Source organism: Plecotus auritus (assembly GCF_963455305.1).
Source record: "Plecotus auritus genome assembly, chromosome: 1".
NCBI lineage: Eukaryota > Metazoa > Chordata > Mammalia > Chiroptera > Vespertilionidae > Plecotus > Plecotus auritus.
The window spans coordinates 171,676,627-171,701,716 of NC_137770.1; the positions used below are offsets into that span (position 1 = coordinate 171,676,627).

The 25,090-nt window shown below is 38.4% G+C and overlaps 1 protein-coding gene across 1 annotated transcript; it reads left to right on the plus strand.

The window, feature by feature from the left end:
- Window positions 1-968: 968 nt before the first annotated feature.
- Window positions 969-1,301, plus strand: DMAC1 (distal membrane arm assembly component 1; the record flags this gene model as incomplete). The annotated part of the gene is made up of 1 exon (XM_080655206.1): window positions 969-1,301. The coding sequence occupies one exon, from the start codon at window positions 969-971 to the stop codon at window positions 1,299-1,301; it is 333 nt and encodes a 110-aa protein (XP_080511332.1).
- Window positions 1,302-25,090: the final 23,789 nt, after the last annotated feature.

The following is a 25,090-nucleotide window of genomic DNA, read 5'->3' on the forward strand; positions in this document are numbered from 1 at the left end:
ATCAGATATTATGTGGATCAGGCACTAAAGCCCTTCCCAGCCTAGTCAGGTTTCCACTGCAATCGTGATGCTATAAACTGGATAGTAGCCGCCTCAGTGCTGTGGGCTTCAATCTAGAGGTCTAGAATGGTCTGAGTGGTCCTGGGGGAGCTCGTGTTTGAGGCCCTCCCAAACGTTGTGCTCAGAACTACCCCTGCCCCCGCCCAGGCTGCACACAGCTGCTTGTAGTCGGTCTAACCTGTGCTGAACCTTTCCTAATATATACCTAAGTCAGCTGCTCTTGGATTTGTGGGGCCAGAGGGAAATAAAGAAAGGGACAGAAAAGTGAGAACGAGGGAACAGGGGTCTCCATGGCCTGTGTCCTCCAGGGGTTATTATCTGGCTAAGTGTGAGAGCTCTGTCAGTACATTGTACAGACTCACTGTGTTTCTCAGATGAGAGAAATGCTCCCCAGTATGTTTAACAGTGAAGCCCATAGTGTTCCTGATTAATCATCAGTCCCGTCCTGCCTTTCACAACTCCCTCACAGGCCTACATTCCAGGTCCCGTTCTCAGCCCTCAGCCTCCCCTGCTCCACAAAAGTCCCCACCTCTCATCTCCCTTCTGACTCTGTCTCTGTGTCTATCTCTCTCTGTGTCTGTAAGTGCTTCTCCATCTGTGTGCCTCTCTCTATGACTCCAGATGTGTCCAAGTGTGTCTTTTCCTGTCTGTCTATCTGTCTTTGTCTCTCTGTCTCTTTCTTTCTTTCAATTTCTCTTGGTCTGTGACTATGTGTGTTTCTCTTTCTTTGATTCTATTTCTCCCTGCCTGCCTCTTCCCCAAACCATTCCTGATCAAGTAGAAAAGAAAACAAATTTAATGTTTCTAAAAACACATCAACCACTGATATTTCCAATTCTGCTCTTAAAATTTACAGTGTCTCAGTTTATTTCCGGAAGGCTCCCACCACTGAGGTCGAGTTCCTGAACATGGGTACTTTCCTGTCCCAGCCTTTTGAGATTGATAAGATCGCCTCGGCTCCTGAGGCCGCCTCTTCCGCTAACCGTGCGCCCCTCGATGCAACCGGAGTCCCGACCTCTCCAGAGCAACCCCCCGTATTTAAGAATTGCTGGAGCTGTCGCGTGCTCTCCGGATCAGGGTTGATAGGGGCGGGCTGGTACGTGTACTGGGTTGCACGGAAGCCACTGAAGTCGGGATACCCCCTGAGTCCAGGGACTGTTACACAGATGGTCATCGGCATCAGCCTTGCTTGTTGGGGTGTTATCATCCTGTCAGAGCCCAAGGGGAAGTTCCACCAGTGAATTTATTATCTGTCCCTGTCTCCATGACACACAGAGCAACCAAGGAGCTTATGGATGTTCTGGACAGACACATGGACATTGACATACTTCAGTTCTGCAGATACTACAAGACTGAAAAGACAAACATTAGTTGGCAATCTTTGGCCATGAGTGTTTGTGGCCTTCTAGGGCTCCACAAGGACCAGTAAATTCCTCAGAGAATAGAACCGGTTCTTGGTCTTACCTGGGGTAGAAAAGTATAATAAAAAATAAAATAAAAAAGCAAAACAAACAAAAAAAAATTTACAGTGTCACTACAAATCTACAGTGATGATAATGGAAGGAGATTTGAATGCAAACAATGCAATATACAGATAATATAGAATTGTACACTTGAAACCTATATAATCATATTAACCAATGTCACACCCATAAATTTAATTAATTTTTTAATTCTTTATTGTTTAAAGTATTACATATGTCTCTTTTTTTCCCCATTGACCTCTCTCCGGCCACCTCCACCCTCTAGCACATGCCCTCAACCCCCTAGTGTCTATTTCCGTTGGTTATGCTCACACGCATGCATACAAGTTCTTTGGTTGATCTCTTACCCCTCCCCCTTCCATCCTCCCCTGCCTTCCCTCTGAATTTTGATGGTCAGTTCAATGCTTCTATGTCTCTGGATCTGTTTTTGTTCATCAGTTTATGTTGTTCATTAAATTCCACAAATGAGTGAGATCATGTGATATTTATCTTTCTCCAACTGGCTTATTTCGCTTAGCATAATACTGTCCTGGTCCATCCATGCTGTTGCAAATGGTAAGAGTTCTTACCATTTGCAAATGGTAGAGTAAAGTATTCCATTGTGTAGATGTACCACCATTTTTTAATCCACTCATCTGTTGATGGGCACTTAGGCTGTTTCCAAATCTTAGCTATTGTAAATTGTGCTGCTATGAACATAGGGGTGCATATGTCCTTTCTGATTGGCATTTCTGATTTTTTGGGATATATTCCTAGAAGTGGGATTTTCATTTCTAGTGTCAAATGGGAGTCCCATTTTTAATTTTTTGAGGAAAATCCATACTGTTTTCCACAGTGACTGCACCAGTCTGCATTCCTACCAGCAGTGCATGAGAGTTTCTTTTTCTCCACATCCTCACCAGCACTTGTCATTTGTTGATGATAGCCATTCTGACAGGTGTGAGATGGTACCTCATTGTGGCTTTGATTTGCATGTCTTGAATGATTAGTGACTTTGAGCATGTTTTCATATGTCTCATGACCTGTATGTCCACTTTAGAAAAGTGTCTAAGTCCTTTGCCCAGTTTTTGATTGGATTGTTTATCTTCCTTTTAATAAAATGTATATTGAAAAGGAAAATAGAATCGCTTTCTTCTAGGTGTCTCCTGTAAAGGATGGGGTCAAGAAAGATCTGGACATTCCCTTTTCTAGCTCAGGAATGTGTTGCTGGGAAGGAGGACTCGGATGACAGCCACCAGGCATCCCAAATTGAACCTCTTCCACCTAGAAATGACACAACCCTGGGAGTGATGGTGTGCAGCACAACTCTAGGCCACTCACCTCCCATGCTCATCTGTGCTCTGGGGTCCTTCCTGCCAGTGGGTGTTTTTACTAAGGTAACAAAATAGATTTGTGGAAACAGCATAAACTTTGGAATTAAACGCTGGGGTCCATAATCCTTGCTCTGCCTCTTATTGTGTGGCACTGAAGTTACAACTTAATTTGTCCGCTTTGCTTTTCTTTGCATGTAACGTGAAGAGAACACTGCCTGGCCATGGAAGCTCAGTGGTTGAGTGTTGACCTATGACCCAGGAGGTCACGGTTTGATTCCGGGTCAGGCACATGCCCAGTTATGGGCTCGATCCCCAATAGGGGATGTGCAGGAGGCAGCCAATCAATGATTCTCTCCCATCATTGATGTTTGTATCTCTCTCTCCCTCTCCCTTCCTCTCTGAAATCAATAAAAATCTATTTAAAAAAAAATAAAGTGAAGACATCACTATGTGTCTTACCAGATTTTCTTAAGGTTCTAGACCAGCCTTGGGCAAACTACGGCCCGCGGGCCAGATCCAGCTGTTCTATCCAGTTCTCTTGCTCTCCCCTCCGCTCCTTTACTTTGAATTTATAGTAGTTCACACAAACACTCCATCCATGCTTTTGTTCTGGCCCTCCGGTCCAGTTTAAGAACCCATTGTGGCCCTCAAGTCAAAAAGTTTGCCCACCCCTGTTCTAGACCATGAAATGATAATGAGTAGTATGAGAGTTATTGAGTTTTGTTTGGTTTGGTTTGATATTCTGTTTATTAACTCTGAGGTATGGTGGTTCTCAACTGAGGCAATGTTGTCTCCCAAGGGGCATTTAGCAATGTCTGGAGACAATTGTGGTTGTCACACTGGAGGGCATTACTGGAATCAACTGGATAGAAGCCAAGGTTGCTGCTGAACATCCTACAATGCACAGGGCACTTACCACATCAAAGAATTACATGGTTTAAAATAACGCCGCTGGTGCAGAGGTTGAGAAGCCCTGGTTTAGAATGATAAACTTTTTAGAGTAGTCTTATTTATGTTACTATTGCATCATCATCTTATTTTCAGTATTTTATTACTTTCAACTTGTTTTTTCTACCAATGTACTTTAAGTATTTTATCTCCTTGGCACTCGGGCCCTAAGGCAAGGGAAATTGGCCACCTTCCATGCTTTGGCCATGTAGCTCCTAATATCTGTCCCTTTGATAAACCACTGGACAATAAATATAATAGACTATATTAAGTTATACAAAGATTCACAAACCCAAATTCCTCCTCATGATATAGTAATTACAGCTCCAGTGACAACATAGCTCAGTTTATTCATTTGGCCGTTTGATAATTAATTAATTAATTTTGGTGAGGCACTGTGATAAGCACTGAGGAGACAGAATCAAAATATATCCAGATATGATCTCTGCCACCAATAATTACAGTCAAATAGAAAAAAACAGGAGGTAAGCCAAAAAAATTATTCAAATAAATACATAAACACAAATCATAAAAAACACAATAAATGAAAAGAAATAGATTCTAAGAATGAAAATAACTGAAGGGACCTTATTTAAGGTCCCTTATAAAAGGTGGGAAGGGTCAAGGAATGCTTCTCTGACTGAGGGCTAGCTGTGACAGGCGGGAGAACAGGAGTTAGCCAGAAAAGGAACTTTTGCAGAAGAGAAAAAAGCATGTGGCAGGTTTTTAAGGTCAAAAAAAACCTTGAGCCATTTACAAAGCTGAGATTTTGGGATATGTTCGTCTCTTTGTCTTGAGTCATCTAAATCTTTTGTGAAAACTTCTAACTACATCTGTCTATATTTCACATTCTTTACAGACAGTTTCACAGATTGATATGGTTTTTGTTCATTGCTGTTTTTCTCTTTTTTAAATATATAATCAAGACAAGAATATTAATGAATGTGATATCATGAACAATAAACCCCAAATAAAAAAAGTTAGGGGCAATAAAGTTGTGTAACTAAAAGAGATGCCCAACTCCCTAATATTACAAAAATATTAAGTGACTTGCATGAATATCACTCCTCAAGTTATCTGCAAAGCTGGGACTAGAACCAAAGTCTCCTGACTTCTGGTCATTTTCTTGTCTCTATTTGGGACGCAGCCCCCAAATAATGCAGTAGGTAATGAAATACTACAATGTTTTTTCTACAAAATAACCAAAACCAGAGACAGACATTGTTACATATTGACCACTGGTCTAAACCAGTGTGAATTATTTTTGCTTATTTTTATTCAGAGAGTAATAAATAAATTAACTGTCAAAATATGGGCAAATTAATAAAAATTGAATTTTACTTTTTAATAGAAAAAATAATATAGAGAAGAAAATATATTTGCTAACATTTCTTATGTGTGCTAGATATGTTTTATTTGGACTCATCCACTTTTCACCCTCTTAAGCTTGCTTATGTACCGGCTAGCTGAGAATGCAGAGGTGGGGGGAGCTAGCAGCAGAGGTCTGATCTGTACACATGGTTTCAGCAGGTTGTCCTTTTGGTTGAGTTTGACCATTTGGGTAGCACTGGCATGTGGGATGGAGGGAAAAGATCAGGATATTTATTAGCTCAGCTGCCTCCATGCAGGATATCTATGGGATGGCTGTATCCCTTGCTTAATCAGTCTCCCCCTCCCTCCCTCCTCACTATAGGGTTTTTAAAATGATCCCTACTTAAATGTCCATCTGTTACCTACATATCTTCAATCTGCCATCCTCTATAGTAAACAGAACAAAGATACTGTACATCCTATCTAATAAAAGGGTAATAGACAAATTAACCATCACTCCATCACAAATATGGCAGCACCCATAGCCACAAGATGACGGCACCCAGTCCTCTCAGCCCCGCCGGAGTCCCCCAGTCCCAGGGGGGCTGCAGCTGAGAGCAGGCAGTGTGAGCGGCCTGGCGGAATGCTTGCTTTGTCGCCATGGCAAAGAGGCAAGCATTCCACCCTGGCCATGAAGAGCTACTAGTTATTAAATAACTTCCACATTAGCTGCTCACACATACACAAAAGTCAAAAAGTACAAAATACTCTTTTATTTCAGATTGGAGTTGTATCTTTCAACCCCTAGAGATTCCACAGTGAGATGAGTCTTCAGCATTGACCGTTTGACTAGTACTCTGTCGGTTACCTCCTCTTTCCTCAGTGGGCTTTTGACTAATGCCTTTGAAGCTTTCCCAGTGACGATTTCTCTTGGAACCAATTGAGAACAAACCTCTCCCCTTTGGATCCTGTTGTATAGGTTGAATTGTGTCCCCTCAAAAGATGTTGAAGTCTAGCCAGCATGGCTCAATGGTTGAGCATTGACCTATGAACCAGGACGTAGTGGTTTGATTCCTTGTCAGGGCACAGGCCTGGGTTGTGGGCTTGAGCCCCAGAGTAGGGCGTGCAGGAGGTAGTTGATCAATGATTCTCTCTCATCATTGATGTTTTTATCTCTCTCTCTCCCTTCTTCTCTGAAATCAACAAAAATATAGTAAAAAAAGATGTTGAAGTTTTAACCTCCAGTACTTGTAAATGTGACCTTATTTGGAAAGAGTCTTTGCAGATATAATCAAGTTAATATGAGATCATATTCAATTAGAGTGAACCCTAATCCAATATAGGTAGTGTCCTTAGAAGAAGAGGAGGAGGAAGAGCAAGAGAAGGAGGAAGAAGAGGAGAGAGAAAATACATGAAAAATGGAGGCAGAGAATGGAGTGATACATCTGTGAACCAAGGAGTGCCAAGGATTGCCAGCAACATCAGAAGCTAAGAAATTGCATGAAATAGCTTCTCCCATAGAGTCTTCAGAGAGAGAGCATCACCCAAAGCCCACCTTACCTCCTCACTCCCTACCATGAGTGGCCATTTCAGGAATCTCCAGTTCCCTTTACATGAACTTAAGTCACTTAGATCCTGTGTGTGGGAAAATTGGAAACTTACAAAAGGCCCTTGTGGTACACAACAATGACCACAGGGCCTTTTGTAAGTTTCCAATTCCAGAAGAAAATGTGTAAAATTGGAGATGATGGGGGAAAATTTTTTAAGGCAATAAATATACTCATTTTGTGAGACTTACCTCTAGCATAGTGATTGATACTTATCCAGGGGTAACTTGGCCCCCCAACCCCCAGGCAGCACGTGGAGACATTTCAGTTGTCACGATTGTGGAAGGCTATTACTGGTATCTAAGGGTATAAACCAGGGATGAACATCTACATCGCACAGACAGGCCCCCACAGCAAAGGGTTATCTGGCCTGAAATATCCCCAGTGCCAAGGATGAGAAGCTCTGCTCTAGCATATGCCCTAAATATGTGCACTTCCATCTTGTCTATTGAAAGGGGAAATGTGTTTGACTGAGTAGCGATGAGAAATAATTCACTAAGCACCATGAAAATGTTTGTTCCATTGAGTTCTACTTCAGAGTGACAAAGTTCTTCAAGAATTACTCTGAGTATGTCAGAAAAAGTAAACTTACGTTTCCCTTTCAGCTAGTAGTGCATGTCTCTTTTGTGAAGAATTCCATGTTTATGTCAAAACACATTTAAACTCTTTAATCTGGAACTAAACTTGTAAACTTTTGGCACAATGTAGTTTCCTTTCTAGTGCCTTGTTGTCTTTAAGATATCTGCTTGCCTCTAAAGCTTACAGCTCAGACATGTATTCCAGTTCTGTATACTGTCTACTCTTTTCCCTGTCTCTACACTTTGACCCCTCCTAATTACTTGTTTTACTAAATTTGAAGAACTTGTGGACTTTAAAAAATAATAATCTGCCAATGCCCAGCTGGCATGGCTCAGTGGTTGAGTGTCGACCTATGAACCAGGAGGTCATGGTTCGATTCCTGGTCAGGGCACATGTCAGGATGCAGGCTCGATCCCCAGTGGGGGACATGCAGGAGGCAATAGATCAATGATTCTCTCTCACCATTGATGTTTCTATCTCTGTATCACTCCCCCTGCCTCTCTGAAATCAATAAAAACATATTAAAAAAATTAATCTGCCAAAGTTCTGAAACATTATAAAGAAAATCTAAGAAAAAATATATGGGTGTTTTTTTCTCCATCCACTACATAGGCTGAAAATAAGTATATGTTTACTAAACTTGAATAATTTGGATTAATATCTCTCTTTCTAATCAGTATTTTAGACATATTGCCATGCTGTCATTTTCACCTTTCAAGAAGCATTTGTTATACATGTTATTTTGTCAGAGATTTCTTAATATATTTGAATTTCCAATTTTTTAAATTAAATCTTCATTGTTGAAAATATTACATGTCCCCTTTTTCCCCCTCATTGACCCCTTCTAGCCCGCCCCCACCCCCCAACCTTTGTTCTTTTGTAACCATTTTGGTTTGATCTTCTTAAAAGACTAAAGCTAATAGTGGGCATTGTAGGTTATGGAATGTGTTCTATCTTAGATGGAAGAAGACCCTAGTATATAAATGCAATTGCTGAGCTCTGAGAAAGTAAAAAAAAAAAAGGGGGGGGGGTACTTGTGTTCTGTTTTGTCACTGGTTTATTGTGTAGCTTTGGGAAATTTGATTCTTTCAATGGGATGATTTATCTTATGTTCAAAATAGAGATGATACAAGTGTCAAAAGCCTATCATTTATAATAACCAGACTGTGAATGTCCCTTCTGTGTAGGTTGGAATGGTTCATCTTTATCTCAGATCTAAATGCTGAAGAATGGAAGAGTTATTTTGGGATAAAACACCTTTCCCCACACTGGGTCAAACCACATATGTAATTACCATTGTAGTAATTAGCTAGTTATTAGTAATAGGAAGAAGGCAAAGAGAAGGCCAGACATTTTAAGCATGGTCATCTGAGCAGCTTCACCAGGAAGGTGCAACTCTATATTCCCCAGGGAACCACCGGTAATACCCTTAAAATCACCAGGGGAGGCGGAAGATGGATGCACACACAGAGAAGTTGGGGTGACATAGAAAAGATGCTTGCCTGTCAGTCAAACCTGGGAACAGAAATCATTGGCTAAAGGAGTGGAGCCACTGTAGGTGCAGACAAAACACTTCTTTCTTGGCTCTCTTGTTCCTCTGGCTTTGCTCCTGCTTCCTTGCACTCTCCCGTGCTCCCTCCATAGTCATGTGGCCATAGGCTACATGGCCCAAGGCCATGCAGACCACACACACAATGAACTACAGCTGGGAACACAAATTAAGCTAGCCTGATGCAGGACCAGACTGTGCTTCAATGTGGGACAGAGACTCTGAGCATTGGCTTTAATCCTAGCTCTGGTGAACACAGCTGGACTTTTTCCATGGTGGAAATCTGCGGGGGTGGGGAGGGTGGGTTTAGAGAAAAGAATGAAATGATTTCGGTGAAAACTTAAGTGAAAAATTTTTTTAATAAATATGACAGATTTAGAAGCCAAAATTCAACCTTTCATACTATTGATTGCATTTAAATAATCACTGGAGTGGTTGCAATGTTGTAGGAGAGACAATAGAACTTCAAATATGTAGAAGTCAGCTCAACGTTGAAACAATACATAATGTTAAAAAATACGGCTGGCACATATTAGAACAAAAAAATAGCACAGCAAATTTTTTTAATATATAAATTTAAGTGACATATTGTTGAACCAGAAAATATGCAATAATGACTATATGTCACCAAATCAAAGACACTGTCAATATAAGACAAACTAAGAAAGGGGGCGGGGGGACTTTCAGTTCATTGTAAGACCATATTTGAAATACAAGTAAAAAGAAAAATGGCTGCCAATTGAATTATGACATAATGCTTTCTAAGTACATTGAGCATAAGGGGCAAATCAGTTTCAGTTTCAGCTAAAATGTGAAAAATGGGCATCTTAGAATGGATGAAATTCATTAGGTCTATCTTTTTTTTTTTAGTTCTATTGCATAAATATGTTCTGAGAAAATTTTTCTTATCCTCTCTCATCCCTTTTAATGAAATTGGAAGAATTCTGAACCTTGGAAAGAAAAAGGAATTTAATGATGTTCTTCTAGATAGAAGAGACAACAGAAACTCTCTTGGCATCATCTTGAATGAAACCTATTTGTAAACGCTGGCTGGTATCAGGGAGCTTTTGCTCCTGGTAGACTAGCAGACCATTTGGGGACATGATCTTTGCTAGCATACCTACCATCAAGCAGATTGCTTGGTATTGTACCATCTGGACAACTGTTGAACATTTTAATTATTAAGATTTACCATGTAAACTAGTCAAGAGGATGAGAAAGTATGAGAAAACAACTAGGTAGACTTACTGTAGCTGATATTTGACTGGACCACTCACAGAGGTGTATTATTTCAAACAATGAGGGAACATAAAGCATACAAAATAGTTAACTAAAAGCTGCCACTGCCACCTAGTAGACTATCAAAACAGTTTACAAGTATCTTTAGCTGCTTTACACATTTTTCTCTCATCTGATTTTAGAATTCACCACTCTTATCAGTCTACTACTGTCAAGGTTATTACATTAGTGCATGTAAGTTCCACAGACCCAACATCCCAGCAGTTTAATACAATAAAAATCTAATGTTTTCTCAATAGTGTTCTTAAGTAGTTTCTAAAGTACGTGTTCCTGGCCAAAGTTCTCCTAAATCTTTCAGAGACTCACAGACGCAGGACATTTCTCTAGATCTCCAGAGCCTTCTCCATTCATCTGGAAGATGGAGAAGTAGAATTAAAGTATTCCTTGTAACACTAATTTCTTCTTTTTTAAAATACATTTTTATTGATTTCAGAGAGGAAGGGAGAAGGAGCGAGAGATAGAAACATCAATGATGAGAGAGAATCATTGATAGGCTGCCTCTTGCACGCCCCATACTGGGGATCTAGCCCGCAACCCAGACATGTACCCTTACCGGGAATCAGTCACCTCTCGGTTCTTAGGTCGACACTCAGCCATTGAACCACAGCAGCTGGGCAAACAACTGGTCTTTAGAGGCTTAATAGATAAAAATGTATTATGGATTTTTAAGAGTAGCCATTTTTAAACAGCATTTCTAAGCATTTTTTATCCCAGAACCGCTTTTTGTAGAGCATGTATGGCACCAAAATTTTGAAGTGATATCTAAAATGTAATCTATGCTGTCTTTAATATATACTTTAATAACATATTAAATACTTAATAACATGTCTTTAATAATATGCAATATTATATCTCTAACTCGCTTAACTATTCTTAGCTCTGTATTCTTTTGATATTTTCCAATGTTGCTCTTGGAGTCTGAATTCGCTTCCAAATCATCCAATCTTCTTTGTGTTTACTAACTTCAAGTCTTTTTGATAAGATGCAGAATCAATCTCTCTTTCTCTTGCAGGCATACAAACATACATGCACACAAGATGGTTACTCAGGACAAATACTCTGTAGCATATTTATTATACTTAACTATATATGTGAAGTGGAAGGCTGAATGTGTAATGAATCTGGAAAAATAGTGGAGAGATCAGATCCAGCAATATAATTGTGGAAGTCGTTTGTATGTGACATATATTAGACAACAAGAAGATGGCTAATGAGTCCTGGGTCACAGCAACATTTGGCTATTGGGCAGAAGGGTCAGCAAAGAAGACTGAGCAGTTGTGTACACAGAGATAGGAGAACTAGTAGAATGTGGGGTCATAGGTCTCTATAAAGTGTATTTTGTCATATTACAACTTTCTAAAAGTTACTTTTGCTTTATGTGTATAAAGATACCTTTAATTAAAGCTTCCTTCTGCATGTGATACTGATATCCTAAAACTAATAAAAAGTTGAGGGAAATGGATTCTAGGAGTTGGACTGAATTTTAAGGTGATCCTTCCATCCTAAAAAATAATCCTCATTAATACTGCATTATTATTATTCTCTTCAAGGATCTGTTTTATGCAGGGATATAGTTATTTTCAGCTCTAAGTTCTGTAACTAAAATATTTTAAGGTAAAATGGATTGTGGATCATAGATATCAATAGCAATGTTTTTGCTTACTAATTTGATGTGGGAAAGAAAGGAATACATTTATGACTTGAAAAATAAAAAAAAACATTTATTTAGAGGAGTCTTAGGCCATAATAATTGTATAACTTGTAGATATTTTGAAAAATATTTCACTAAGTATTATGTAGTATTATATTGACAGTACTTTTCTTAGAAAACATTTCCATAAGAAAGGATGAAATACTGCCATTTACAACTGCCGCAGTCTTTTCACAGCAAGGGTTTAGGAATCTGGAGAAGGGCTGCACATAAATGAATCAAGGCTAGACAAGAAATATAAATTTGGAAGGCATTTGGGGGAACCAGGCAGAGGCTTCACCCTCTAGTGAGGTGGCTCCTCGAATCTCCAGACCCACGGCTTTTTATTTACTGGAAAACACATTGACCCTTTAGGAATGCAAACAGGCATATCAAAGGTAAAGTTTGGTAAACAGAAAAAGATTATCAGGTTAGGGGAAATGCCTACAGCTGTTCAGCACCAGGTAATAATATGCAGATTTTCAGCCCTGCTGAAAATGTCCATCAGCCTTCTGATGAACTTCTTACATTTATCATGCTAACTACTATTCTTAGTCTCCAGCATATCCCCCTTTTTTGATTTAATAAATTTAACAAGAATGTATGACATTTGCAGACTCGGGTCCTTTTAAGATTTTTAAATTCTATGAAAAGAATTGAGTTCTTTCATGTCCTTTTAAATTGCTGCCAGGAATCAAAAGAATCAGTCTGCAGTATGTTCCTTTCTGGGCCATCAGTTCTTTGAGTCCCCTTCCCTATCACTGTCCAACAATTTTTATGGGTTTCCTTCCTAATCACTGTCCAACAGTTTTTTATGGGTTCCCTTCTCAATCAATGTCCCCTGTGACATGACAGCAATGATATTCCAGTTCTGGATGGTGGACAGTGAGCAATGGCAATGCAGGTCCGACCTTCTTTGGCTTGGTCTAGGGCAACTTGCACCAACGCTAGCATGGCAAGGCATCTTTACCATCCCCAATCTCTGGACTGTTTCTCCTCTCTCTCATGAGTGTGTTGCTTGGGGCCACTGCTATCTGTGGTTGGAGTAGTCTGGTCAGTTCCTCTCTTGGATCCATTGTTGCAGGAATCCACATGGGCTTGGAGGAGTTTTCTGGAAATATATAAGCATATCCTTGACCAAAGGTTAATAAAGTGACCTTTCTATAAACTAGAATCTTGGGATTTTTTTTTATTTTGCCAAACCATTTTCCTTTGGCTTATTCTGACACCATGTGTGTCTTGCCATCAGCATTACAAGTGAAAAAAATTCAAAATGAAAAAATTTAAAGTAATTAAGGCTTGATGTAGTTTACTTACCGGAGATTTCTCCACTATCCCCCCTTTTTTGTTTTAAATAATATTTAGAGGCTTTTGGAAATCCTGCAATGCAGTCTTGATAGCTTTTAATTCAATTTTTTGCATAGAAGTATGACTGATCTGAATTCATTGCATTATAAGCAACTTTATTATGAGATGAACCATCAGTAAAAAATTAGTTAATGCTTCAGCAATAGGTTCCTGCCTAGTACAACTGAGTTCCCCTGAATATTCACTTATTTCAATTTGCCAACTTAAATCAGTCTGAAATAAGGCTTATTTTTTAACTTTATTTGTCCTTGGGTGTGGATGGTAAATGACACTAATTGAACTTCTGCTATCAGTCTTTGAGCATATCCATACAAGCTTTGTTTAGGGAAGCAAAAACATAAATTATTTAATTTTCTTTATGAGGCCTAATACATTGACTTTTAACTATAGTTTCTAAATATTTGAAGGGCACTTCCCTTTATTTCCTCCCAGAGTAATTTCTAGACCACATTTAGAGAGCTTCTTTTAAAACTTTTTTTTTCTTTCTTTTAAACCAAGCAACACACTTGGTTGTTTTTCAGATGTTGGCTGATATTGTCATGCCTACATTTTAAGTGATGCTCTTTTGCTTATGGTGACTTTATTAATGATCAGATTTAATGTTTGAATAATAACCTTTAGTTTACCCTATACATAGTAGCGGAAGAGATTTTAAAATTTCTCCTTTTATCAAGCTTAAAATTTACTTTTAAACAGCATTATTTTTGGCTAGTGCTTATTTGCATACATATGCAAATTTTTACGTTGACCTTTGTTAAAGCCAGCTGCTTATAAAAACATTGGCTTTTCATATAACTGAAATTATATGAGACCTTGATTATATTTTAAAAAGCTAATTTATTAACTAAAGTAGGCATCTTTATTGAAAAAGTAAAGTAAGCAACCTTATGTTTGACCTATGAAGTACAGATGCCATCCCATCCCCCAGCCTATTTAAAACTGAAATTATATGAAACCTTGATTATATTTTAAAAAGCTAATTTGTTAAGTAACTAAAGTAGGCATCTTTATTGAAAAAGTAAAGTAAGCAACCTTATATGTTTGACCTATGAAGTATAGATGCCATCCCATCCCCCAGCCTATTTAAAAAGCAGGCTGCCAGGGATTTTGTTTTTAAAATTCTGTTGCTGGATAATTTGGTTTTGCTTAAGAAATATTCAGCAATGTTGCCTTGCCCTCCCTTAGAGGTTAAAACCTTTATAATATTTAAAATATATGTATATATAGAGAGAGAATAATGGCGGCGGAATAGACAGACGTGTTCCGAGCCTTGTCCCGGAGCAGAAAGAAAGAACAGCTGAGGGACGCACAAGGAGTGTTTGTTGGCTGGTTGGGAGACAGCTGAATTCCAGAAGGAGGTGGGGGACTGCTGAACGGGGTTCCCCTGACCTGGCAGCACCAACTGCGGCTGGGTCCCCTCCCGGAGCTGCGGGCTTGGACGCGGAGCCTGCGCCATCTTGATCCGGAAAGTGGAGCTTATCTGAAGCCTGAGAATCCACAACTGCGGCACCCCAGGAACAGCTGCGAGCCCCAGAACAACGCTCCCCAACTGGCGCAAGCACACGGGTTCAGAGGAGCTCTACACTCCACCACGGAAAGGTCAGATTTCGCCTGGGATAAGGTGAGGTCTCTGGTCCCGGCGGGAGAGAGGAACGTGCGTTTTGCGGGAGCTGGAGGACCAGGGAAGTCTGTGCCTAGAAAAGTCCGTGGCTGTAGGGGCTGGCGTGATCTGTGATTGTGGAAAGGGGTCCTCAGAGCTGCTAAGAGAAGGGCACTCTAAAAAGCAACCCATTTTGATCTGAAGTGCAGGGACACCCTAAGAATTTCAGGCTGTCCAGACTTACGCGCAGCCCGTGCGCTCCCTTTGTGCCTGGGTTTACTCGCAGTCCTGGAGTTTGCACACTTGGGCTTTTTCCTCTTCAAATCCTTGCTTCTGATTACTAAGCCCAATACATAGGATCACCCAGTTGGGGACACCCTGGGAGACTGCAGGGGAAAGTTGTTTTTCTGGAACCTGGGGATCGGAGCGGGAGTGACCATCAGAGAGTCAGCTCTGAGGCAGACCACGCCCACAGGCCGGTGGCAGTGCCACAGGGAAAGAAGGCTCTAACACTGCCTAGAGAGGCCATAGATAGACCCGGAAGTCAATCCAGAAACACTGCCACCCAGGGGCTGAATCACAAATTGACTCTTGCGTAATCAAAAATAAAGGAATAAGAGAAATTAAGACACACCGCCTGCTTAAAATCAGGACTGGCTTACAACACCGAAGAGCAGTGGATCGCAGGGAACTGCAATACTGTCTGGACTGAGAAACAGGCGTGCCAAACAGAAAAACAGAGGAAGTGAATGACCTTCACTACTTCACATTTTATTTTTACCTTTTATTTTTTTATTTTTTTTTTTATTTTCATTTTTTGCATCTTTTAATCAAGAAACTTTTTTTTCTTTTTTCATCACTTGATTTTACCTTTTTAATGATTACATTTTTATTTTCAATCCGTATTATTACTACTGCTATTTTATCTTTTTTTTTTTTTTAAAGTGTCATTTTATTTTCTCTTCATTTTATTTTGGGATTAGGGTTCTACATTCTATTTTTTATCTTTCCTTTAGCATCGTTTTACTCTATCTCAACTCTACCTTTAGGCCATCACTCTCTTCCCAACCTCCCCCTTTTCAGTGTCCTGTTTGTCTTACCCTTTTACTGCTTTAGATTTTCCCTATTCTTTCTGTTTACCCCTTGTTAAAATTTCACCCTACTTACATATCTAATCTCTAATCCCCTGCTCCAAGTCCACATACACCTCTCCCTTCGCTGTCTGAGCTATCCATAAACTTGTCCTTCTCTCTGTCCTTTTGTTGTTGTTTGCTTGAATGTAGATTATATCCAATTTTTATGCTGTTTTTGTGAGATTGTTTTGCTTATTCTTCTTTTGTTTATTTTTTTGTTTGTTTTGTGCTTCAGCTTTCCCTTGCCTCAATCCATATTAGTTGGTGTTGTAGTTTGTATTAATCCCCAGGCACTTGTTGCTGGCATTTGCTGGGATTAGTGATTGTTCTATTGGAGTTTTATCCCCAATATATATAGTCTGTTCCCCTTTCTCTCTTAGTCACTTTCTTGTCTCTCTTACTTTTTTTTTCTCTTTACTTTCCCTTTTCCCAATTTCATTTTCACACTCCTTTTTTCTTTTTTTCTTTCTTTCTTTCTTTTTTCCTCTTCTTCTTTCTCTCCTATCACCTAATTTGCCTTTCTCTGGTGGTCACCTTTATTGGAGGTTATTAATATCGTGAATACATTCCTGTTCAGTGCCTTGTGAGTTGTACCTGGTAGTGCTGTATTTTGTGCCTTTAAATCAACCCAGGAGAGAGAGAACTACATAACCAGACACCCAGAGAAGAGAGACCATGGGGAGACAAAGAAGCAGCCCGCATATGAAAGAAAAGCAGGCATCACCAGAAAAGGAAGTAAACGAAATGGAGGCAAGCAACCTTCCAGAAAAAGAATTCAGAGAAATGGTCATAAGGTGGCTGAAAAGAATGGAAGACAAATTCGACAATATGAGCAAGAACCAAGAGGAAATGAAGAAGAACCAAGAAGAAATGAAAAATGACATCGCTGCTGTAAAGAACTCAATAGAAAGCATCAAGAGTAGACTAGAAGAAGCAGAGGACCGCATCAGTGAGCTAGAAGACAAGATGGAAAAAAATACCCAAGAAAAGCAACTTCTAGAAAAAAAAATTAAAAGGCAGGAGGAGAGTCTAAGGGAACTTTGGGACAACACGAAACAAAACAACATCCGCATAATAGGGGTTCCAGAAGGAAAGGAAGCTGAGCAAGGAATAGAAAACCTCTTTGAAGAAATAATGACAGAAAATTTCCCAGATATAGGGAAGAAAAAACCCACACAAATCCAAGAAGCTCACAGAGTCCCAAGCAAAATGAACCCCAAAAGACCAACGCCAAGGCACATTATAATTAAATTGGCAAACACCAACGACAAAGTAAGAATCTTAAAAGCAGCAAGAGAGAGACAGAAAGTTACATACAAAGGAACCCCCATCAGACTAGCAACTGATTTCTCAACAGAAACTCATCAGGCCAGAAGGGAATGGAATGAAATATACAAAGTCATGCAAAGGAAGGGGCTGAATCCAAGAATACTGTACCCAGCAAGGCTGTCAATCAAAATTGAAGGTGAAATCAGGAGCTTCACAGACAAAAAAGGACTAAGGGAATTTATTACCACCAAACCAGCAATGCAAGAAATGCTAAAGGGTCTACTGTAAAAAAAAAAAAAAGAAAGAAAGAAACAGGAAGCGAAGAAGTAACACAGGGGTAAAGAATAGGAATGGCGACAAATAAGTACCTATCAATAATAACTTTAAATGTAAATGGATTAAATGCCCCAATCAAAAGACATAGGGTAACAGATTGGATAAGAAAACACGACCCATATATCTGCTGTCTACAAGAAACCCACCTCAGAAAAAAAGACGCACACAGACTGAGGGTGAAGGGATGGAAAAAGGTTTTCCAGGCAAATGGAACTGAAAAAAAAGCTGGGGTAGCAATACTTATTTCTGACAAATTAGATCTCAAACTGAAGGACATAACAAGAGATAAGGAAGGCCATTTCATAATACTAAAGGGAGCAATCCAACAAGAAGAAATAACTCTGGTAAACATATATGCACCCAATACAGGAGCACCCAAATACATAAAAAAACTCCTGGAGGATATTAAGGGAGACATTGACAGCAATACAATCATAGTAGGAGACTTTAATACCCCACTATCACCATTGGACAAATCCTCTAAACAAAACATCAGCAAAGAAACATCAATCCTAAATGACTCACTAGACCAGATGGAATTAATTGACATCTTCAGAACATTTCACCCCAAAGCCACAGAATATACATTCTTCTCAAGCGCACATGGGTCATTTTCAAAGATAGACCATATGTTGGGACATAGGCAAAGTCTCTTCAAATTCAAGAAGATAGAAATCATATCAAGCATCTTCTCAGACCACAGTGGCATAAAACTGGAAATCAACTACAATAAAAACAACCCAAAGAAATCAAACACATGGAGACTAAACAGCATGCTATTAAACCATGACTGGGTTACCAGAGAGATCAAAGAAGAAATAAAAAACATCATGACAACAAATGACAATGAAAACACTACAATCCAAAATCTATGGGACACAGCGAAAGCAGTCTTGAGAGGGAAGTTCATAGCTCTACAAGCCTACTGCAAAAAACAAGAAACAGGGGTAATAAATTACCTAACCCAACAACTCAAAGAGTTAGAAAAAGAGCAACAAGAAAAGCCCAGTGTAAGCAGAAGGAAGGAAATAATAAAGATCAGAGCACAGATAAACGACATAGAGACCAAAGAAACAATACAAAAGATCAACAAAACCAAGAGCTGGTTCTTTGAAAGGATAAACAAGATTGATGAACCTCTAGCCAGGCTCACCAAGAAGCAAAGGGAGAGGACCCAAATAAACAAGATCAGAAATGAAAGAGGTGAAATAACAACAGATCCCGCCGAAATACAAAGGATTGTTAAAAAATACTACGAACAACTCTATTCCAACAAACTGGACAACCTGGAGGAAATGGACATATTCCTAGAAAAATATAACCTTCCAAAACTCAATCAGGAAGAATCTAAACAGCTCAACATGCCAGTAACTATGGAAGAAATTGAAGCAGTCATCAAAGAGCTTCCGGCAAACAAAAGCCCGGGGCCAGACGGCTTCACAGGAGAGTTCTACCAAACATTCAAGGAAGAACTAAAACCTATCCTCCTCAGACTATTCCAAAAAATTCAAGAGGAAGGAACACTTCCCAGCTCCTTCTATGAAGCCAGCATCACCCTAATACAAAAACCAGATAAAGACAACACAATGAAGGAGAATTACAGGCCAATATCCCTCATGAATGTAGATGCCAAAATCCTCAATAAAATTCTAGCAAATAGGATCCAGCAGTACATCAGAAAGATCATACACCATGACCAAGTAGGGTTTATCCCAGGAATGCAAGGATGGTTCAATATCCGCAAATCAATAAATGTGATACATCACATAAACAAATTGAGAGATAAAAATCACATAGTCATATCAATTGATGCAGAAAAAGCATTTGACAAAATCCAACACCCTTTCTTGATAAAAACTCTCAACAAGGTGGGAATAGAAGGATCATACCTCAACATCATAAAAGCTATATATGATAAACCCACAGCTAACATCATACTCAATGGGCAAAAACTAAAACCATTTCCCCTAAGAACAGGAACAAGACAGGGATGCCCACTCTCACCACTCCTGTTTGACATAGTACTGGAAGTATTAGCCACTGCAATTAGACAAGAAGAAGAAATAAAAGGCATCCAAATTGGAAAAGAAGAAGTAAAGCTGTCCTTATTTGCAGATGACATGATATTGTACATAAAAAACCCGAAAGACTCCATCAAAAAACTAACAGACTTAATAAATGAATTCGGCAATGTAGCAGGATACAAAATTAATACCAAGAAATCTATGGCATTTCTATACACCAACAATGAACTTACAGAAAGAGAGACTAAAAAAGCAATCCCATTTTCCATCGCACCAAAAAAATTAAGATACTTAGGAATAAACCTAACCAAGGAGGTAAAAGACCTATATGCGGAAAACTACAGGACACTGAAAAAAGAGATAGAGGAAGATGTAAACAGATGGAAGAACATACCATGTTCATGGATTGGTAGAATCAACATCATTAAAATGTCCATACTACCCAAAGCAATCTATAGATTCAATGCACTCCCCATTAAAATACCAACGGCGTATTTCACAGACCTAGAAAGAACTCTCCAAAAATTCATCTGGAATAAAAAAAGACCCCGAATAGCCACAGCAATCCTGAGAAAGAAAAATAAAGTAGGAGGGATCTCAATACCAGATTTCAAGCTGTATTACAAAGCCACTGTCATCAAAACAGCCTGGTACTGGCACAAGAACAGACATATAGATCAATGGAACAGAATAGAGAATCCAGATATCGACCCAAACCAATATGCGCATTTAATATTTGACAAAGGAGGCATGAGCATACAATGGAGTCAAGACAGTCTCTTTAATAAATGGTGTTGGGAAAATTGGACAGATACATGCAAAAAAATGAAACTAGATCACCAACTTACACCATACACAAAAATAAACTCAAAATGGGTACAGGACTTAAATATAAGACGGGAAACCATAAAAATACTAGAGGAATCCACAGGCAGCAAAATCTCAGACATATGCCAAAAGAACTTTTTCAGTGATACTGCCCCTAGGGTAATGGAAGCCAAACAGAAAATAAACAAATGGGACTACATCAAAATAAAAAGCTTTTGCACAGCAAAAGAAACCATCAACAAAACAACAAGAAACCCCACTGTATGGGAGAACATATTTGCAAATGGTATCACTGATAAAGGTTTAATTTCCAACATCTACAGGCAGCTTATACAACTTAATAAAAGGAAGATAAATGATCCAATAAAAAAATGGGCAACGGACCTAAATAGAAGCTTTTTGAAAGAAGACAGAAGGAAGGCCAAGAGACACATGAAAACATGCTCAAAGTCACTAATTATCCGAGAGATGCAAATCAAAACAACAATGCGATACCATCTCACACCTGTCAGAATGGCTATCATCAACAAATCAACAAACGACAAGTGTTGGCGAGGATGCGGAGAAAAAGGAACCCTCGTGCACTGCTGGTGGGAATGCAGACTGGTGCAGCCACTGTGGAGAACAGTATGGAGTTTCCTCAAAAAACTGAAAATGGAACTCCCATTTGACCCAGTAATCCCACTCCTAGGAATATATCCTAAGAAACCAGAAACACCAATCAGAAAGGATATATGCACCCCTATGTTCATAGCAGCACAATTTACAATAGCTAAGATTTGGAAACAGCCTAAATGCCCATCAGCAGATGACTGGATCAGAAAACTATGGTACATCTACACAATGGAATACTATGCTGCCATAAAAAAGAAGGAATTACTACCATTTGTAGGCACTTGGATGGAATTAGAGAACATTATGCTAAGTGAAATAAGCCAGTCAATGAAAGAAAAATACCACATGATCCCACTCATTTGGGGATAATGAAAAACATTATAAACTGATGAACAAAAAGATAGTTACAGAGGCAGTAAAGCATCAAACAGACTGTCAAATTACAGTGGTAAGGTTAGGGAGAGGTGGGGGAAATAAGAGATCAACTGAAGGACTTATATGCATGTATATAAGAGTAACAAACGGATGCAAAACATTGGGGGGTGAGGGCATATATGGGAGTGGGGTGGGGGTCGGGGGCAATGATAAGATATGTACACATATAATACCTTAATAAAAATTTGAAAAAAAAAAAAAATAAATAAATAAATAAATAAATAAATAAATAAAATATATGTATATAAATAAAATATAGTTATTAATTTTTACTTGAAAAAGCTTTCCATGTGATTTTAAGTATATTAGATTGGCCTAATTTAGAAATATTTCTTTTAAGAAGAGAAAATAAATCCTTGAATCATTCCAGGGCCCTTGGAATGTTCCCAAGTCATCTCTTGGTTAAATTCTTGAAATTTAACTTGGAAAGACCATCAAATATATCCTAAAGATTATATTACATACTTTTTGTAATTATTTTAAAAGATATTAATTAAATTTAAACTGATTTTTATATTAAAAATTTGGTTCAGACCATAGAATTAATCCTTTTTTTATTAAACTGTATAAAATATTATATCTTAGGTTGAAATTTTACCACACTTGGTACATCAATATATTTTAAACTACTAATTTCTCCAGAGACAATATAAGAATTATTTTCTCAAAAATAAATTTTTATACTTTATGTATTTTGTTATCACAACTATATAATTTCCCCCAACTTAATTTGAACTTTAAACTCTTAGAAGCCTTAAATTTTAGCTGGCAAGTTAATAATGTCACACTTTTAAGAATATACTTCAAATAAAATACAAGATATATTTAATTAATAGATTTAATTCTGTCCTCTAGATTTTTCATATGAGGCAAACTCAGATTAATATTTCAGTATTTTGTTATTTTAAAATACCTAGATATTTAATATGTTTTTATTATTTAATTCAGCAAACCTCAAAGTTTTAAGTTGCCAAAAACTTTGGAAAACTATGTTTTTGGCTGGTGAAAGGAGGGGGAAGCAGAGAAGCAAGCTTCTAGCTATTTAAATGTAAAATCAACACATTCTTTCCTAAAGATAATCATCTAAGGTTTCTGCTGCTGTGGGAAATGTGACCAGCCCCCTCCTTCAACAAGGAGTGAACCCCTACTATTAATATAGCTATAATTGTAACTGAAAAGCTTTACTACAAATCCTTTATTTTAGTTATATTATTTATCTATGTTTCAACAATTTTGAGATTTTAAAACCAATTACAGTAAGTCCTCGGGTTACATCGGAGATCCATCCCTACTGCGTGGCATAACTCGATTTTCGCTGTAAGTCGGAACCCACCTACAAAAGCACCTACATCACTCACATGGAGCACATACACAGCAGTAATGAAGTGAAACAGAAAAAAAAAAAATTTAAAGAAAGATAACAATTCCTGACCTTTACTTGAGGTAAATAAATAATAAAAAACATAAAGCACATATGTACATATGTCGAAATGACAGAACTTTTTTTTTTTTATAAATAAATGGGAGATGGTGATGTAACCACAAAACAACGTATGTCAAGTCTGACATAACCCAAGGACTGCCTGTATTATTATTTAAGGCATTTCTTTTTTTTGGCAAATTCTGTAACAGAGATAATTTACTGACTTTCAATGGCCTTAAGGTTAACTTTGGAATGTGGTCCATTATTATTCAAAAACTACCCTTTATTATGGAAACACTAATCTTGCTGTCCAAAACCCAGCCTGTATAAATATTCTTCCCCACTTGGGTCATTTTTGCCATCTTTTTTTTTGAGAAAAACAGTCTTGGGTTTATTCCATAGCATCCATAAAGAGATTGAGTTCAGCCCAAACCCATCCAAGATCGGACGGAGCACACTTTTGTCTTAAGCCAGCCTCTTTCTCTTCACACATATAGAAATCCCAGACGTCTCCCTTGAATTCTGCCCAATTTTTAAATGACAGACCAGGAAATAAAAGACATGGCAAAAATGAGACTTTTTTAATAGCACTCTCGGGAGTTGGCGTCCATTTTACAGGATCACCACGTGTCTCCCCACCCCCACATCCTGCTTGTTCTGGGGAAATTTAGTAAATAGCCTGGCCACTTAGGTGGTTTCTTTTCTTACTGAATTAAATTAAAGGCATGCTTAATAAACTAACAATAAATACATTAAACTAAACAAAAATGACAGATTAAAAACTACAATCAACAACAGAACATATAGACAAGACTTAATAAATCACAGTTCTTTTTATGAATTTTTTCCTATTCTGCTCTCCATAGTATTGACTACCCTTAAAGTTATTTTAGCTAAAATCTGCCTGTCCCAAGGCGTCATATGGTAATTTTTAAACAAAGCATCAATCAGAGTACCCCTGTGAGAGAGCAGACAGCTCTACCCTCTCTAGCTGCCTAGTCTTTCTATACTAGAGATGGACAATCCAGCGGCTTTTTAGTAATTACAAATTTTTGATCCCCAATACCAATTAGGCATTTTGCAATTTGAACAAGATCCCACATAGTTAATTATGACAATGGCAGTCGTTTTCCTTGAGCCTGATTTAAAAGAGTACCTTTTGACATTTTAATTTCTTTATACTTTTGCCTTTTAATTAAATTCTTCCCCATTATGACCTGGCTTGAAAAAGACATCCTTGTCCACTTTGGATTGCAAATTCCAAAGCTTGGTGCAAGCTTTATGCACAGTGAATCTCCTCACCTTTTTTCCGGTGATCCCCGCCTTTACTGGTGAACAACTTCTTCCTTTTCACTCTGGCGAATGTTCTCCAGTCCTTGTCTCAGGCACCATAAATGCCACAGTCTTTTCACAGCAAGGGTTCAGGAATCTGGAGAAGGGCTGCACATAAATGAATCAAGACTAGATAAGAAATATAAATTTGGAATAGGCATTTGGGGGAACCAGGCAGAGGCTTCACCCTCTAGAGAGGTGGCTCCCCGAATCTCCAGACCCACGGCTTTTTATTTACTGGAAAACACATTGACCCTTTAGGAATGCAAACAGGCATATCAAAAGTAAAGTTTGGTAAACAGGAAAAGATTATCAGGTTAGGGGTAATGCCTACAGCTGTTCAGCAGCAGGTAATAATATGCAGATTTTCAGCCCTGCTGAAAATGTCCATCAGCCTTCTGACAAACTTCTCACATTTATCATGCTAACTACTGTTCTTAGCCTCCAGCATACAACAACATAGACAGACCTTGAGAATATTATGCTAAGTGAAATAAGTCAGACAAAAAAAGCTAAGAAACATATGATTTCACTCATATGTGGGATATAAAACTGAAACTCATGAATATAAATAGCAGTGTGGTGGTTGTCAGAGGGAAGGGGGCCTAATATATGGTGACAAAAGATGATTTCACTTTAGGTGGTGGGCACACAGTGCAATATACAGATCTTGTAAGATAGAAATCCACCCCTGAAAGTTATTATATTAACCAATGTCACCCCAATATATTTAACTTAAAAAATAATAAAAAAAAGAAAACATTTAGCACAGTTAGGAACCTCCATATAGTAGTTTCCTATTATTGCTATTACAGATTACCACAACCTTAGTGACTTAAAACAATAAGAATTTAATCCTTTACTATCCTGGAGGCCAGAAGTCCAAA